General features: G+C 46.9%; 1 protein-coding gene across 4 annotated transcripts in view; it reads right to left on the bottom strand.

Moving 5' to 3' along the window:
- The window catches only part of Abcc1 (ATP binding cassette subfamily C member 1), a 137,348-nt gene that overhangs the window by 59,551 nt on the left and 62,017 nt on the right, over positions 1-15,780 (bottom strand). For all 4 annotated transcript variants that reach the window (XM_023704671.1, XM_023704670.1, XM_023704669.1 and 1 more), the window contains exons 7-10: positions 15,611-15,742; positions 4,771-5,004; positions 3,987-4,164; positions 2,502-2,663 (exon numbers count right to left, since the gene is read on the bottom strand). In XM_023704671.1, coding sequence (XP_023560439.1) covers positions 2,502-2,663; positions 3,987-4,164; positions 4,771-5,004; positions 15,611-15,742 — 706 coding nt within the window. The remainder of the gene's footprint in view (positions 1-2,501; positions 2,664-3,986; positions 4,165-4,770; positions 5,005-15,610; positions 15,743-15,780) is intronic.

The following is a 15,780-nucleotide window of genomic DNA, read 5'->3' on the forward strand; positions in this document are numbered from 1 at the left end:
AGAAAGGTAATACAATACTGGGTGCAAAAAGTTATCACAGTTGTCCTGACCCCTTAAGGGACTTGAAAGGTGCTTGCAAGTTTGGCCAGTGGCTGGGAAGCTGGGTTTCAGGGGGGGGGGGTCTCCACCACTCACAAAACGTGTACGTGCTGCCTGTACAACCACTAAGGTTTACGTTGAGCTCTCCTTTGTCTTCTGAGGTAGACTCTTGGGAGGCTCCAGGCAGAGGACACTACGTGGGCAGCTCTCCACAGCTCCAGGCAACGCAGAGCACACTAGGGAGGGGGATCTCAGGTGACCCTAGCTTGTTGGGAGGGAATGAAGCGCATCCTTGTGCCTCCCCACCCAGGAGAGTCGGGAAGCCTGGGGCTGCTTCCCCTGGACTTTGCCCCAGCTGCCTTTGTCCTCTGTTGACTGTATTGACATAAATTACATCCAGGGGTGGGTGGAGGTCGGCATGCTGCCAAGTACTCTGGAATATAAAGGACAGTCCCCACAATGAAGATTATTCAACTCCAAATGTCCACAGAGCCCAGGTTAAGCATTTTTTTTTCTATAACAAGAACAGTGGTTTAAAAAAAAAGAACAGTGGTGTCAAGCACCTGTTCTAGTGTTTATAAGTCAATTCATTGAAAACTAAGGACAATTCTGAAAAAAAAATTCCAAAAATATTTTAATCTACAGGTGATACTTCTGGGGAAGTAAATGCCCAAGGTATCTGCCTAAGAAAATATTTACTTACTTCTATTCTAGTGTTACGGATATGGCTCAGTAGTAGAGCACTTGCCTAGGGGCTTTGAACTCAACCCTCAGTACTACATTAAAAAATAAAATTCTAGTGTTTTTGTCTTCTAAGTTTTATTATTTAGAACACTTTGAAAGAAGGAGTTATATATATCACACAAAAACATATAAACTACAGTCAAAGCAACAGAAAACTGGCTGGGTTCACACACGCATAGGCTTGTCTTAACTTGTATTTCCAAGCAGCTAACATGCTACCAGCCAGCGAAGGGCGGCACACCAAGTACACAAAAACCTTTTTAAAACCTTTGTTTGTTCATTCATTCATGACACTGGGACTTGAACCACACTCCCAGCTCTTTAATTTTTTTTTTTTTTTTTTTTTTTTTTTGGCAGAACTAGGGATTGAACTCAGGCTCTTGCGCTTGCCAGGGAAGTGCTTATTCCACTAAGCCATCCTCCCAGCCCCTCTTTCTTTAATTTTGAGAGAGGGTCTGAGTTGCTAAGTTACTCAGCCTGGGCTAGAACTTATGATTCTCCTGACTCAGCTTCCCAGTTTTCTAGATAGACGGGATTATACATAAGTACCACCATTCCTGGCTGTAAAGAAACTATTTCAGAAGGTAAAATCCAGTAAGTTCCTGTTGAGTTATCTGAATTCAAAAAGGAAGAAGACCATCTAACTGAGAGGGAAGAAAAAAAATCAGCATCAGCAAAAAGAACATTAGTCAGCCTTAAAGAATGGGCAACAGTTCACCAGTTGGGAAGGAGGGAGGGAAGGAAGTGGGGGAGAAATCCTGGTAAAAGGAAAGATGCGCAAAATCCCGGAGGAGGGAAAGAACGAGGTGTGTGTGATGCCACGAGCCCTGTGTGTGTCATCTTCTGACTGTGGGAGAAGCCTGGCCCTGGGCGGGGCTGTGCAAAGGAGGTCACATCGCTTCTATGATGGAAGAGGACTCGATTCAGGCAGACGGACGGGACTTCTCCCTCAGGGCCAGGGCAGTTCTCTGAGGGACGGGGATGGGCTTTGCTGGGCCAGTCAGAATGCTGGGCTCTGGCTGAGGTGGACGGGTGCAGTCCCCTCTGGGATCTGTTTGTAAGATGATGGAAGCCCACCGCGATGGAGTCACTGAGATGAAGCCACACTCAGAAGACAACGAGGCCGAGAAACAGCAAAAGAACAGAGAGAAAAATCTGTTGATGTCCTAGATCAGCAGGGGCAGACCTATGGCACACAGGCTGCAGGCTGGCTGTTACCACTGAAAGCTCTAAGAGGTTCTCACTATCGTTATCCCAGATCCACTCATGTTTGAAGAAAACTCTTTGGATTTTTTTCAGATAACTTTAAAATCCCTTTTGTTTACTTAGGATGAAATGCATTTCTACCACTTATAACAGACAGAAGCTTGAGTGACCGTAATTAAGGACCAATGAATAAGCTCCATGCGCATTTGAGGGCGAGGAGTAGGAGAAACTGGGTGTGTATGTGTCCTAGGATTGTTAATTCGATCCACTCAAGAAAAGACACGCACAAGAAACACCATGCCCTCAAAGAAAACATAATCCTGACAACAGAGGGAAAGAATAAAAAAACCCAGGAACTCATTAATGGCAGGTGAGAATTCTACCACTGAACCACCCATGCAGGAATTCATTAATGGGACAGAAAATAAAATGTAAATGATAGCAAGAAATGCCAGCACACGACAGACACCCCTGCCCTCAGCATGCGCAGGGGACGGACACTTGACACACACCAGCCAGAGGAGGTAGAGGGCGAGGATGACTTGCAGCGGGGCTGACCAGATCATGTTAATGTACGTCGCCAAGTCCATGAACCTCTGGGCATCCACAGACATGAGGTTGACAATCTCACCGACCGTGGAAGACCTCCTGGCTGAGTTGGTGATCACCAGGGCCTGAGGGATGGAGGACAAGGACAGAGTGAGTGCAGGAGGTGATGAAGCCTGCCCCAGATTCTGGGGAGAGAAGAGACTCCTCACAGTGACAACACCATGGGTCTTTTCTCCTCCCCTGCCTGTTCAGCTACTTTCTCAGCCAACTGGGTCATTGCTAAGGCCACATGCTCACTGACCGCAGTCCCTGCCTTCTATGATGAGTCTTCAATGAGGAAAGCACCTCAGACACCCTCTAAACCAGGGCTTTGTACACTTTAATGTGTACACACATCACCTGGGAAACAGGACCATGCAGTTTCCGATCTGTGACAGGGCCCAAGATCTGATTTCTAATAAGCTCCAAGGTCATGCAGATGCTGCTGGTGCTACGTCCCAACAAAGGCCCAAAAGTCAAGGCCAGAGTTACTTACCTTGGCATTCCCAGCACGTGGGGCTGGATCACTCTGTGTGGTTGCCCTGTGTATGCTAGGATGCTCAGTGACATCCCTGTCCTCTACCCACTAAATGCTACATCTCCAGTTGGACAACAGAAAATGTCTCCAGACATTGTCAGCCATCCCTATTGGAAGCAAACCACCTGGCGGAAAAGCCCTAGTCTAAACCACTAGTCCTTAAACATGTGCATTCACCTACTCCTCAACAGCTCATCTATAGGACTGGGAGACTCTTCCCAATCTGCGGGACAAATAGTGTCCTTGCCCTCAAAGGCCTCAAAGGCCAAGAAATGACAACATCAAGAAGGTAATCTGATTCCTTTAAAGCTAGATGTGCAGGCTGATGGCATGGCTCAATGGCAGACTGCTTGCCTACCAGCCCAAGAACTGCCAAAAACTAAACGTGTTAAAAGTTACATGTATAAGGGCCAGGGAGATAACTCAGTAGAATAAGCACTTGCCTGGCAAGTGCAAGGTCCTGAGTTCAATCCCCGGTACCACAAAAAAAAAAAGTTACACATATAGATATGCAACAGTGTGCTGCCTTGTTCAGGATAGATATATAGATATCTATATATCTATATATCTAGATAGATAGATATTCTCTGTTCAGTTTAATTCAAAGGTGAAAACAGGTCAAACACAGAACTTTAATAGCAGAGGAAGGATCTAAACTTGGATTTCCTGCATCAAGGACCACCAAGCCCTCTATACATGTGGACTCGTGACATTCCACACCCCAACCCTCATACTCTGCTTTGCTAAGGGGTAATGTCTCAGGGTCGCCATTCTCACCAGCCTGCTACCTCTGCTCCATAGTCTGGGCTACACATCCTCCATGGAGAGACCAGCTGAGGCCCAGCAGAAGGGATGTGGAAGCCCGCTCTACCTTGCGATAGACAGCCCCGATGACAGCAGTCTTGATCCTCATGCCGCTGACGAAGCAGATGTGGAAGTACTGGTGCAGCACCAGCGTCTGTAGGCAGGCGCTCACGAACAACAGTGCTGTGTAGAAGTAGCCCTGCCAGTCTGGGGCCTGCTTCTCATTAACAAAGTTGATGAGCAACCTGTCAGGGGACAAGGTGTGACTTCAGAACCACTTCAGGGGGCCCACATAAGCAGAGAATGTGCTTCTGGGCCAGCACTTCCTGGCAAGGCAACCTCTGACCTCCAACCTCACAGGTATAAACAGTGCCCATGCCACTCACCACAAGACCTCTGCTGTGGGACCCTCTCACATTGGTTGCAAGGTTATATCTCACCAACATCAAGTCACCCAGAGGTGACCAAACAGAGAACACAGGGACAGAGAAAAGGAAGGGAAGGGAATGAACACAAGGCCCAGACAGACAAAGGGAGGAAGAGAGGCAACTCCCTTCTGACTCCCTAGTCCCACTGCAGGTTTTTTTCAAAAGCATGGCCTGCATCTCCTCATTCTTGTCTTGCCAAGACAAAGCCATTCCCTCCCATTTCAGATTAAGTAGCGACATTTCTGTTACATGTAGAACAAAATGGCTTTAATGCAAATGGCAGTTAAGCAAAATGGGTATAGACAGGGAGGCCTAGCTGCCAGCGCCCTCAAGCACATTGTAGGAGCCTAAGGGTAAGGGTAAGGCAAGCACGTGGTCAAACAGGGAGGCAGAGGGGCCCAGCTGGGAGGGAAGAGCTCTTACTTTAAGATCTCAGGCCCAGCAAACATCATCAGGTCATGAAGGGCCTTAAATAAGAAGCTCATGAGGAAGTAGGGCCCAAAGGTCTTGTATAACACTTTAAACAGAGAGGGGTCCCGCTCCTTCACGGGGGACTTGACAATCAGAGCCTCAGCCTCCTCGCTCACGTCCAACTTGGAACTCCCCTTGGGCTTAGCAGCATCCTTGGAGGAGGAGTATACCATCTTCACTGGCTGTCTGCAACACAAGGACAAGGACAGGTGTGAAATCTGCCAGGAATCTATACACAGGTGCCAGGGGCTCAGATCTTGCTGTGGGACCCTTGCCAGCTGGAGCCTTAGGCAAGTCACTCAACTTCTCTATGCCTAGTTTCCTCATCTGTAAAGTGAGGACAGAAGTAGGACCTATATTATAAGGTAGTTGTAAATGAGTTAACACATAGGAAGGGCTTACAATACCAGCCCCAAACTTATCTACAGAGGCAAGGCAACCCCCATCGGAACCCCAGCTGGCTATTGTATGAATGGGTGCGCTGAATTCTAAAATTTCTATGGAAATTCACAGGATCCTGCATAGACAACAGTCCTAAAAGACAAAATGAAGTTGAACCTTCCAATTTCAAAACTCCCTACAGAATGACAGGTATCAGGACTGGCTCAGGAATAGGCATAAAAAAATCCCTGAATTAACAGCCCAGAAATAAACCTGATTGATTTTTTGGCAAGAATGTCAAGGCCCTACAATGCAGATGAGACAGTCTCTTCCAAAACCGGTGCTGGGAAACTGAACAGCCCTATGCAACAGCATGAGCTTGGACCCTGACCTTACGCCATGTGTAAAAACTAACTCACAAGGGATTAGAGTTAAACGAAGAGCTAAAACCTATAAAATCTTTAGGCAGAAACCAGAGTAAATTGTTATGCCCTTAAATTTGTTACTAGAATCTTGGATGTAATATAATAATAATTTTTAATAATTTTGAGAAAAAAGCAATGAGATAGTTTCAAACAGGTTAATAGGACAATTACAATAATTAATATATTGCATATTGTTGTCCTTGTAGTAGTTATTCATAGTACAAGATACAGACATGATATCTTGTCAAAACACCATTCCATTGCCATTCATATATTGTAGGTGCATAAATTCAGAAAAGTAATCCAATATAGTCCAGTAGTCTATAATAGTAGGTTATCTCCATAAATAAAAAATAATATAATAAAAATACTTGCCAATCAATAACTGGATAAGGGACTTGTATCTAGGACACACAGAGAACATTTATCATTCTGTAAGAAAATGTCCAATCTAAAAAGGGACAAAGGATATTAAGAAAGTTCTCTTAAGAAGATATGGTACAGCTGGCGCACAATGAATTGCTCAGCATCACTAGTCATCAGCAAAACACAAATCAAACCAAAGTACGACATCATTTCACTCCTACTAAGGCGGCTAGCATCAAAAAGACAGATAAGAAGTACAAGGATACAGAGAAATAAGAACACCTCTACACTGCCAGCAGGAATGCAAAATAATGATGTCACTCCAGAAATCATCTGGAATCCCAGTACTCAAGAGTCTGAGGCAGGAGGACTGCTGTGAGCTCAAGGCCAAGGCCAGCCTGAGCTGCTGTACAGTGAGACCTTGTCTCAAAAAAAAAAAAAAAAAAAAAAAAAAAAAAGAAAAAGAAAGAAAGAAAAGCCACATATTGACTTTGTGTCCATGAAACATCCAGAACAGACAAGTCTATAAAGATAAAGATATCTGGGGCTGGGAAGATCAGACACAATTAGGGGATGAAAGTTAAAAATATGCAGTTTCTTTCAGGGGTAAAAATGAAAATGTTCTAGAATCAATTGTGGTGAGGGCCACACAACTCTGAGGAGATACTCAAGAAACCACAAGGTGGACGAAAGCTGATAGCTCAGTGGACTAAAGCTCCTGCTTACAGCGCAGAGGCCAGGGTTCAACCCCCAGCGTGCTGTACTGGCCCCACTCCCTGAGGTGCGCAGAGACATGATCGAGTCTGGGCGTGGTGGTGTGCACCTATAATCCCAGCACTTGGGAGGCTGAAAACAGGAGAATCACTACGAGTCTGAACTGCAAAGTAAGACCCTGTACACCCTGTAGACCCTGTCCTAAATACAGAAAAAAAAAAGGAAACTACAGAAAGCACCTTTAAATGTGGGTTGTATAAACTGTATCTTAATAAAGCTGTTGCCAAGAAAACATGCTCAGCTGGTCCCCACCTTACCATGGCTAGCCTAAGAGCTGTCCATGCATGATGGCATGAAAGCCCTTGGCAGAAAGTGTACTTCAAACTCTAAATTGTGACCGTTTCCCAGGTTTCCCAGACATGCAATATCTGATTACTTCTGCTACACTTGACTGCCTCCACTCAGGCTTGGGCCTTCCTGCCCTGCCCCCCGGGCAGCAGGATCACGGTCCCGTTCAGCCGTGTGTGCACCACACACAACAGCGGGCACCCACAGCATGCTGTGCTGCCCAGCTATGAACCAGGCAGGTCAGGTGCATGAAGCGTGGGTTTTAATGAGGGCATGTTGGGAACACACAATGGTGACGCCTGTCAGGGAACTCGGTACATGCATAGAACATCTCTTCATCATTTTCAATCCTTTCACCCTTCTCTCTTTTCTTCTCCCCCTATCTCCAAGAGTCTACCTTCTAGTTCCTTATCATCTCTCCTTTACTTTATCCTTTGTTATAACTTCAATGTAGGTTTCTCATTTAAGAGATATTTAACTTTTGAATTTGACTTATTTCACTTGGTCTTACATTCTACCCATTTTCCTGCAAATGGCATGACTCCATTTTTTTTTTTTTGAATGACTCAATAACATTCTGTCATGCATGTATACCACATTTTTTAAGTATGCCACATATTGCCTTATTTTTCCATAATTTTATTGAGAAATAAATAGCAATGAGACAGTTTCAAATCAAATTTGTAGATATACCACATTTTTTAATCCAGTCATTTCTTGGCAGGCATGTAGGCTGTTATCAGGGCTTACCAATGGTGAATGGTCTATAAACATGGGTTATACAACCAGGGATGCTGGTACCTGCTTGCCGTCCCAGCACTCTGGGAGGCTAAGGTAGGAGAATCACAAGTTCAAGTCCAGCCTGGACAATTTAGTAATTTAATGAGATCCTATCCCAGAATTGGGGTGGGGGGAGAGAAAGAAATTTAAAGAGTTGACAGTGAAGCTTGGTATGAAGACCTTGGGTTCACTCCCTAGGACTGTGCAAAAAATGAAAAGAAAAATGGGCCTATATTAAATGCATTTTTGATATTTTAAACTTACAATGGGTTTATTGGGACATAACCCCATTATAAGTCAAGAAGCATCATTAGTCTTTATATTATTGAGACAGTTATTAAAAAATGCCAAACAGTTGACACAATAGGAGGTTATTTGTTATGTTATATTGGGGCTGGACAAGAACTAGAAACATGGCAAAATCTAATCCATCTGCTCCTCAGGTATAAGCTGAAGTTCAGAGGTCACACTGCTTGTCTTGATCACAGAGATGGCTTGTTTAAGTCACAGAGACAGTGCAAGGCCCTACTTCCTGTGCTACCGCTGCAAACTCACGGCAGTTGGCCTCAGAGTAGCCCACAACAACTGAGTCCCACCTCCTGGGCTTGTGCCGCATGGAATCCCTTCCTGCTCAAAACACAACAACATGAGGAAGGCCGGCTGGGAGGGGTCCATGTTGGGGGACAGAAAACTTGGCTTCCATCTTTCCTCTCTTCGGTCACTTGCTCTGGACAAGGTCATCTACTATGTCCTAAAGACAGTCTGTCCTGGAGAGAAGCCTCTTGGTTTGATCTTGTGAAGAAGCTGTCTAACTCATAACCGTGTATGACCCGGAAATAGATCCTACTGCCTCTGCCAAGTCCAGAGTAGCCAGCCAAGATGACCCCAAGAGACCTTTAAGCCACTCCCTGAGACCCAGAGAAATTATGAGTCAATGTTCATTTTTATTATTTTAGGCTGCTCCATTTGGAGCAATCTGTTATGTAACAACAGACACTAACACACTCTCCTTTCCCCAAATGCAGTCAGAGCAGTCACATCCCTTGTCCAGATTATCTCACCCTTCTGGAAGCCTGAAATCTCAAATGGACCCACAGGGCTGTTCCCTCCTGAGGCACAAAGGGAGAATTTGTTCCCTCTCCCTCTCCCTGGGCAGCTTCTAGACATCTCCTGCACTTCCTGGCTCGTGACCCCTCCTTGCATCTTTGGAGCCAGTTGCGTGAATCTGCCCTCTCTGATCACGTCATCGTCATTTGAAACTGAAGTCTGTGATCACAGCAGCCTGCCTGGATGATCCAGAATATCCTCCCTGTCTTCAAACTCTAAACCACAGCTACAGACATTCTGCTAAGGAATGTGACCTGCTCCCAGAGTCTGAGGACCAGGAGGTGAACCACTTTGGAGAAGAGGGATTTACTCCTCTGACCACAGGAATTATTTCTAGTTTTCATGCTGTCACAGTCTTCCCTAAGTCCTCCCCTGGCCACTGTGCCTCCTTCTCTTGGAGCTGGCTCTGCCTGGGATGTTTAGTATACTTTCTTTTCACCCACACAGGCCTGCACAGCCAGGAGGAAGGGAGAGGCTCCACATCACTTCCTGAGTGGGCCCTGGCCTTGTGGAGTACAGGCTGCCTGACCCTAGGTTGCTCTCAGGGAGGTCTCCAGTACACAGCGGGCAGGAAGGCCCAAGCCTGAGTGGAGGAAGTCAAGGGTAGCAGAAGTGATCAGAGAAGGCTGAATCAGGCAGGGAAATAAGAGAAAGGGAAGGAGGGAGGAAGGGCGGGGCAGAGGGAAGGGCCCTAGATGAGGAAGAGGCCAGCAGAGCTGCGGAGCAGCAGAGCTGGGAGAGGTCAGGAAGGCTGGACAGGGAAGGGCAGAGCTGGGAGAAAACTGCCCAGAAGGGGGGGTCAGAGGGGGCAAGGGGACTTGCTGACCTCACCCATGTCAACGCAGGCAGGGGTGGCACTGGCCACTGGTCCACCAACACGGACAGAACACCTGCTCTGGGCCAGGCAAAAAGGCGAGCTCTAAGGTCAAAGTGCCTCAGGAGAGAACCAGTTTGGTGTGTGATGTGCCACTGCTGGGCTGGTTGGAGGAGGGACGCCTGAGCTGAGAGCTGGGCGATGACAGAGTAAGTACAGTGGAAGAGGGAAAGGGGTCTCGGGCAGGGGAAAGAGAGGAGCAAGGCCTGGAGGCGAGGAAGGGAGAGAAACGTTGGAAAGAGGTGAGCCCCTCTGAGAAAAGGAAGAAGCTAAAAGAAATTACAGGCAGTTGTTGTTTAGGACTAAGCTCCTAAACCGGCCCCAGTGGACCAGAACCACCAACAACAGATGAGAAATCAACACACGGAAACTCTCCCTGGAGCCACTGGCCCTGGAGCTTCGGTCAGCAGGCTGAAACTGTGAATGTGACCTTCCCACAAGTCAGAACTGGAGAGATTTGATTCTAGAACGGGAAATGGTGCCAACCTACCCTGCTAAACTAAAATGTAATTTTGTTCTCTGACAGGCTTGAACCAAGGAGCCACATAAGGAGCTCTCAGTGGTTTTGTCTTTTGTAAAATAAGCTCATTGATGTTTCTGCAGGGGCAAAATCCAAATCTTAGAAAGGCCTCAGTGTCATACAGTTCTCAGTTGTCTAGATGTGCTGAGCCTGGTCTCCGTCCCACACTTCCCGTTGTATTCTAGAAGGGCTGGGCTGGTCTGCAACCCCAGAGCCTGGAGTTTCACAAGGTGAATGTGCACTTTCTGCTCTTTTTAGTGCTAGCAAGACAATTTCTGGAAGGGAACGTGGGAGCTGTCACTTCCCTTACAGTCCTGTAATTCCATCCAAGGACAGCGTGGAGGTAAATTTAAATTGTATAACAAATACAGACGACTCCACAAGGCGTTTTTTCTTGGTCCTCAGAATCAGAGGTTCTCAGGAAGGAAGCCCTACTTTCCAAATCTAAGTTCTTGAGTTGTCATAATAACTCAAGATACCAGCCCTGCGTCTTTCTGTGCTGCACTCTGCACATCACTGAACAAGTACAGACATACCATCAGGCACTCATGCAAGCAAGAAATCAGCCTGAAATTATGAAAGCCTAGAATCTGCCTCTAATTTCTGGCATGATTCTATGCAAAGTGTGTATTTTTACACATGTAAGTATACAGTAATCCAAGGCAGGTGTGGTGGTACAATGTGATCTTGAAAGCCAAACACCACAGGGAGGCTGAGGCAGGAAGAGGCTAAGTTCAAGCCTTGCCTGGTTCACTTTAGCAACTAGCAAGTTTTTTTGTTTTTTTTTGTTTTTTTTCCCCCGGTACCAGGGATCGAACTCAGGACCCTGCACTTGCCAGGCAGGCACTTATTCTACTGAACTATCTCCTCAGCCCAGCAACTAGCAAGATTTTGTCTCAAAATAAAAAGTATAAATGGCTGGGTGTACAGTTTAGTGTGAAGACCCTGTGTTCAATCCTGAGTACTGTAAGGCACATTAAAAACAAAACAAAACAAAATAACAACAACAAAAAAACAAACAGTCTGCCCTTATCTATGGGGGGCATAGCCCAAAGGCCTACTGGATGGCTGAAACCAAAGGGGGCACTGAGCCCTGTCTACACTGTTTTTTGTCCAGGGAGATCTACTGAGGTAGAAGATAAAAAGACACAGGGAGAAATGAGACAGTAAAAACTGTAATTAAAATATTGTCCTTCGGGACATAGAGTTTGCTGTGGTTAGGATGCTGCTGTCCCTTCCAAGAAACTCAATCCAAAAAGAAAAAAAAACCTACTCCTAAGGGCCTTAAAATATGATATGTCTGTAAACTGGACTCATGGCCAGGGAGATAGCTTGGTGGTCTAAGCGCCTGCCTAGGCAAGCGAAAGGACCCGGGTACTACGTGTGCCGGCCCTACACCAAGCAGGCCACTGAAACCAGGTGTGATGGTGTTGGCCTGTAATCCCAGCGCTGGGGAGGCTGAAACAGGAGGATCACTATGAGTCTGAGCTGTGTAGCGAAACCCTGTACCAAATGAATGAATGAATGATTTAAAAAATATATTTTAAAACTGAGCTTCTGCCTTCCACCTGTAAGTTGAGACCGCCCTTCCTCCCGCAGGGCTCTATCCTCAAGGAAGCAGTGCTAACGGGTAGGCTGCAGCCCTAGGAACGTCAGACACAGAGAAATGCCTCACATGCTGACTCAGGCCAACAGACAGCCTGACAGAGAACAGGAAAGCGCACGCTATCCATCCTGAGGATGGTCCATGGATACCCAGGCCCATGGTGCACGTCCTTCCTGCGGGCCTGCAGGTTTTTCTGGGAGTGCGCACTGCTAGCCACCTAACTGTATGCCTCTCACTGGCTCACTCTACAATTCTTCCCCATGACATACACACATCAACAAACCTGCAACCTATCCTATGGATGGGGGAATTGAGGTCCCCATCATCTCCTTGGGGGGACCTCTTCCCACATCATCCAGTGACACTACATAGCACAGTAAGAGGTAAATAGTGATGGTTAATAACTGAAGAACTATGAAAATCTACAGTATTGGTATCACTTTCAAGATTATTTCCTTATACAGAATTCAACATCCCCTGACCTGTTTTGCAGCACTGAGCACTGAGGATTGAGCCCAGGGCCTTTGCACTGAGCTACAACACCACCCATTTATTTATTTATTTATTTATTTATTTATTTATGAGACAGGGTCTAGCTAAGTCCCAAGTTGACCAAACTTGACTCAAACTTATATTCCTCCTGCCTCTGCCTCCCAGAGCACTGGGATTACAGCTATGCACCACCATGCTCAACTCTCACCCTTTCAGTAATAATGGGGGATAACACAGTGCCTCTATGAGGACATGTGGACAGAAGCACTAAGCAGCATTATGGTATCAAATAAAAATGATTTGAGTACCATCAATCTGATAACCAAGATGGCACTGAGTGCCTAAAAGGCAGGTAGTGTATAAGGTGCAGATACACTGGACAGATACACATAACCCCTGGTGATGACATTATGGGATGGTGCAAAAAAAGTTCACAATTTAAAACTTATAAGTTCTTTTTTGAATTTAAGATTTAATACTGCCAAATCATAATTGACCACACATGGCTGAAACCATGCAAAACAAAACTGTAGTGAAGAGAAGAGGACTCACCCTCAATTTTTTAAGATGTAACTTTTGCCAACACTCTATTTAGTTTGAGACTTTGCCAAGGACTGGTCATGGTTTTGTAGGAGGATTCCTAGTTCAAGCCTAGCCTGGGTCATTTGATCTTGTCTCATCTCTGAGAGCTGATGAGCACTTCATCCTCCCAGTGCTGCTGGTACTTTGATATCCAGGTTAATACCAAGGGGTGACTAGGGATTTGTACTTAATGTGGCATTTGTACACTAAAATATGAGTTCCTTAATTATAAATTCTTCTTTTGTTTCCTATCTATTGATTTTTTTGGAAATCAGATAGTATACTGGTAGGCTGTGCATCTGTGGATTTGAGAACCTAAGGGGCTTCTGCAGCAGATCTGAATGGAGGGAGGCCGCTCCTTCTTGTTTGTTTTCCTTCACTCAGGGTAACTATTCCACACTTCATCCTCCCAGTGCTATCAACATTTCCTTCTTGGAGGCCACTGTGAAGGAGGCCACGAATGCATTCCATTGATGACATCCGAATCTGCCACCTACTCCCCCCCCCCTTTTTTTTTGTACTGGGAATAGAACTCAGGACCTTACACTTGCTAGGCAGTCACTATGCCACTGAGCTACACCCTGGTGCCTCCACTCTCTTATTAATGGGGGAGCTCTGGTTGTCTTCAGTGTGGGTATCATGAACAAAGCAGATGTGTACAAGTCTGTACAAGTCCTTTAGGAGTGTAACTTCCCAGTCCCCTTGGACATTTGCCTAGAAAAGGAGTGGCTAGTGATACAGCAACTATGTTTAACTTAAAAAACAAACAAACAAAAAAAGCTTGCCAAACTCTTTCCACATCTACCAAACTACTTTATACTCATACCAGCTGGACCCACAATCAAAAATGGCCTTAAGCCTTGGGTGGCTACAGGTTGAAGAACACAAAGTCATTTAACAACCCAATGAAAAAATGGTTTGGTTTTTACTATTTGTTTGTTTGTTTGGCTTGGTTTGTTTTTGAGACAGTCTTTCTACATAGCTCCAGCTGGCCAAGCACTCTGCCTCAGCCTTCCAAGTGGTAAGATTGTAGATGAGTCACCATGCCCAACCAGGTGCTTCATTCTAAAACTCAGAGTAGGAGCAGCAAAGCAATGCAGAATTGGCTGCTAAGAGGAGCCAGAGGGGTAAGAAACCACGGTAGAACTTTGCCCACCATCCCCCACCTTCCCAGGACCTCATGAGTCCCTACAGCCCTCAGCTAACCTGAGGCTCACTGGTTAGCTGGAGAGATGTGGGTGCAAGGGACCACACCAAGTTCAGGCATAGCAGGATGCGCATCCTCTGACCCCCTCTAAACCCACTAGGTTACGGGCACCAGATCTGGCTCATGCCTCTGCGGAAAAAGCCAGCAACCCCTTACCAAGCTAAGCACACTGAAAGGCCCTGGCATGAGCTGGGCCTGCCCCGGTGGGGGTGGCTCTTGAGCCCACCAGCTAATTCTTGCTGTGTCCTCCCTGGTGACAGACATGTCCGACCCAGAGCTTCATTCAGATGGATAAACACAACTCATCCACCTAAACGCCAAGGTTTCCTAGTGCCAGGGCACAGCTGCCAGGTGATAGGAAACTCTGACTTCTCAGGAAATCCTGAGTGGAAACAGAGGCTCAGCTGAGGCATGAAGGGACATCGAGACCCCTATCCATTGTCATCTCCACCACTCCCCCTCTCCAGGTAGCCCAAGTGGTTGCTATAAAGTAGTACTCACATCACTCCACTGCCCCACATCAAACCCATCTTCCTGCTGCACCTGGAATCAGGCCCCAGCTCTTTGGCACTGAGCCTGGGAGAACGCTTCTCCTACCTTCTGCCCTCCTGCTCTCCACACACTTCTCCACACAAGCTGCATGGCCGCCTTGCTGCTCCATGGGTGCCAAAGGCCCTCTGTACTGGTTGCTCCCTGTAGCTGGAAAGCCCTCCCCCAGGGGCACACGCAGCTCGCTCTTTCCTTTGACAAGAGTCTCTGCTCAGATGTCATCTTCTCAGCGAAGCCATCTCTGACCCCATTATCTGAATCAGCCGGGTCACCCTCCTGTGTTTGTTTTAGTCTCGCCCCATGGGGTCAAAGCTGCTCTTCAGGGCATGCTCAACTCCTATGCCTCAGCTAGCCTGGAAATGGCAGCTAACGTGGTGCCTGTCCTGAGCCTCTGTGTTGGGCACAAAAGCAGCAGTGACCACGTCTGCTCAGTGCAGCCACCGAGCTCCGGGCAGAAACAGAGCTTCTTGGTCCAAGTCCCATCCTGTCTGCCAGACGTCAGCTGGACAAGTTCAACAACAACACTCAAAACAGCGGGAGCATTCACGATGCCAGATGCTCAAAGAGAGGCATAAAAGAATGAAACCAGGAAGGGCAAGCCCCACAGTACAGGCACACATTTGCAAGGGTCACAGTGACGGGACCTCTTCTCCTCTGCCCAAACTGTCTTTGCCACATTCAGCCCCATCAGCAGATGTGGCCACCACAGCACAGGGAGAGAAAGCAGCGTTCCCAAGACCATGGAGCTGGCCAGTGGAGGCACTGGCCTGAGGGAGACTGTGACCAGGCCATCGGAGAGTGTATCTGGCTTCTCCCAGAGCACAAGAAAATCCATGCTTACCTCCTGGACTTGGCACATTCCTTCCTCCAGTTCTTCACCAACACAGGCACGATTTGCTCTGATGTGTCTTCCTTATTCAGAGACCAGAGGTCACTGCCCTCCAAGGGCTGCCGGTAGCCTCGGATCACCAACCTGTGGCCAAGACACGAGGGGCAGGTGGTGAGCACTGA

The sequence above is a fragment of the Octodon degus genome, unplaced genomic scaffold (assembly GCF_000260255.1).
Source record: "Octodon degus isolate 3935 unplaced genomic scaffold, OctDeg1.0 scaffold00200, whole genome shotgun sequence".
Taxonomy (NCBI): Eukaryota; Metazoa; Chordata; class Mammalia; order Rodentia; family Octodontidae; genus Octodon; species Octodon degus.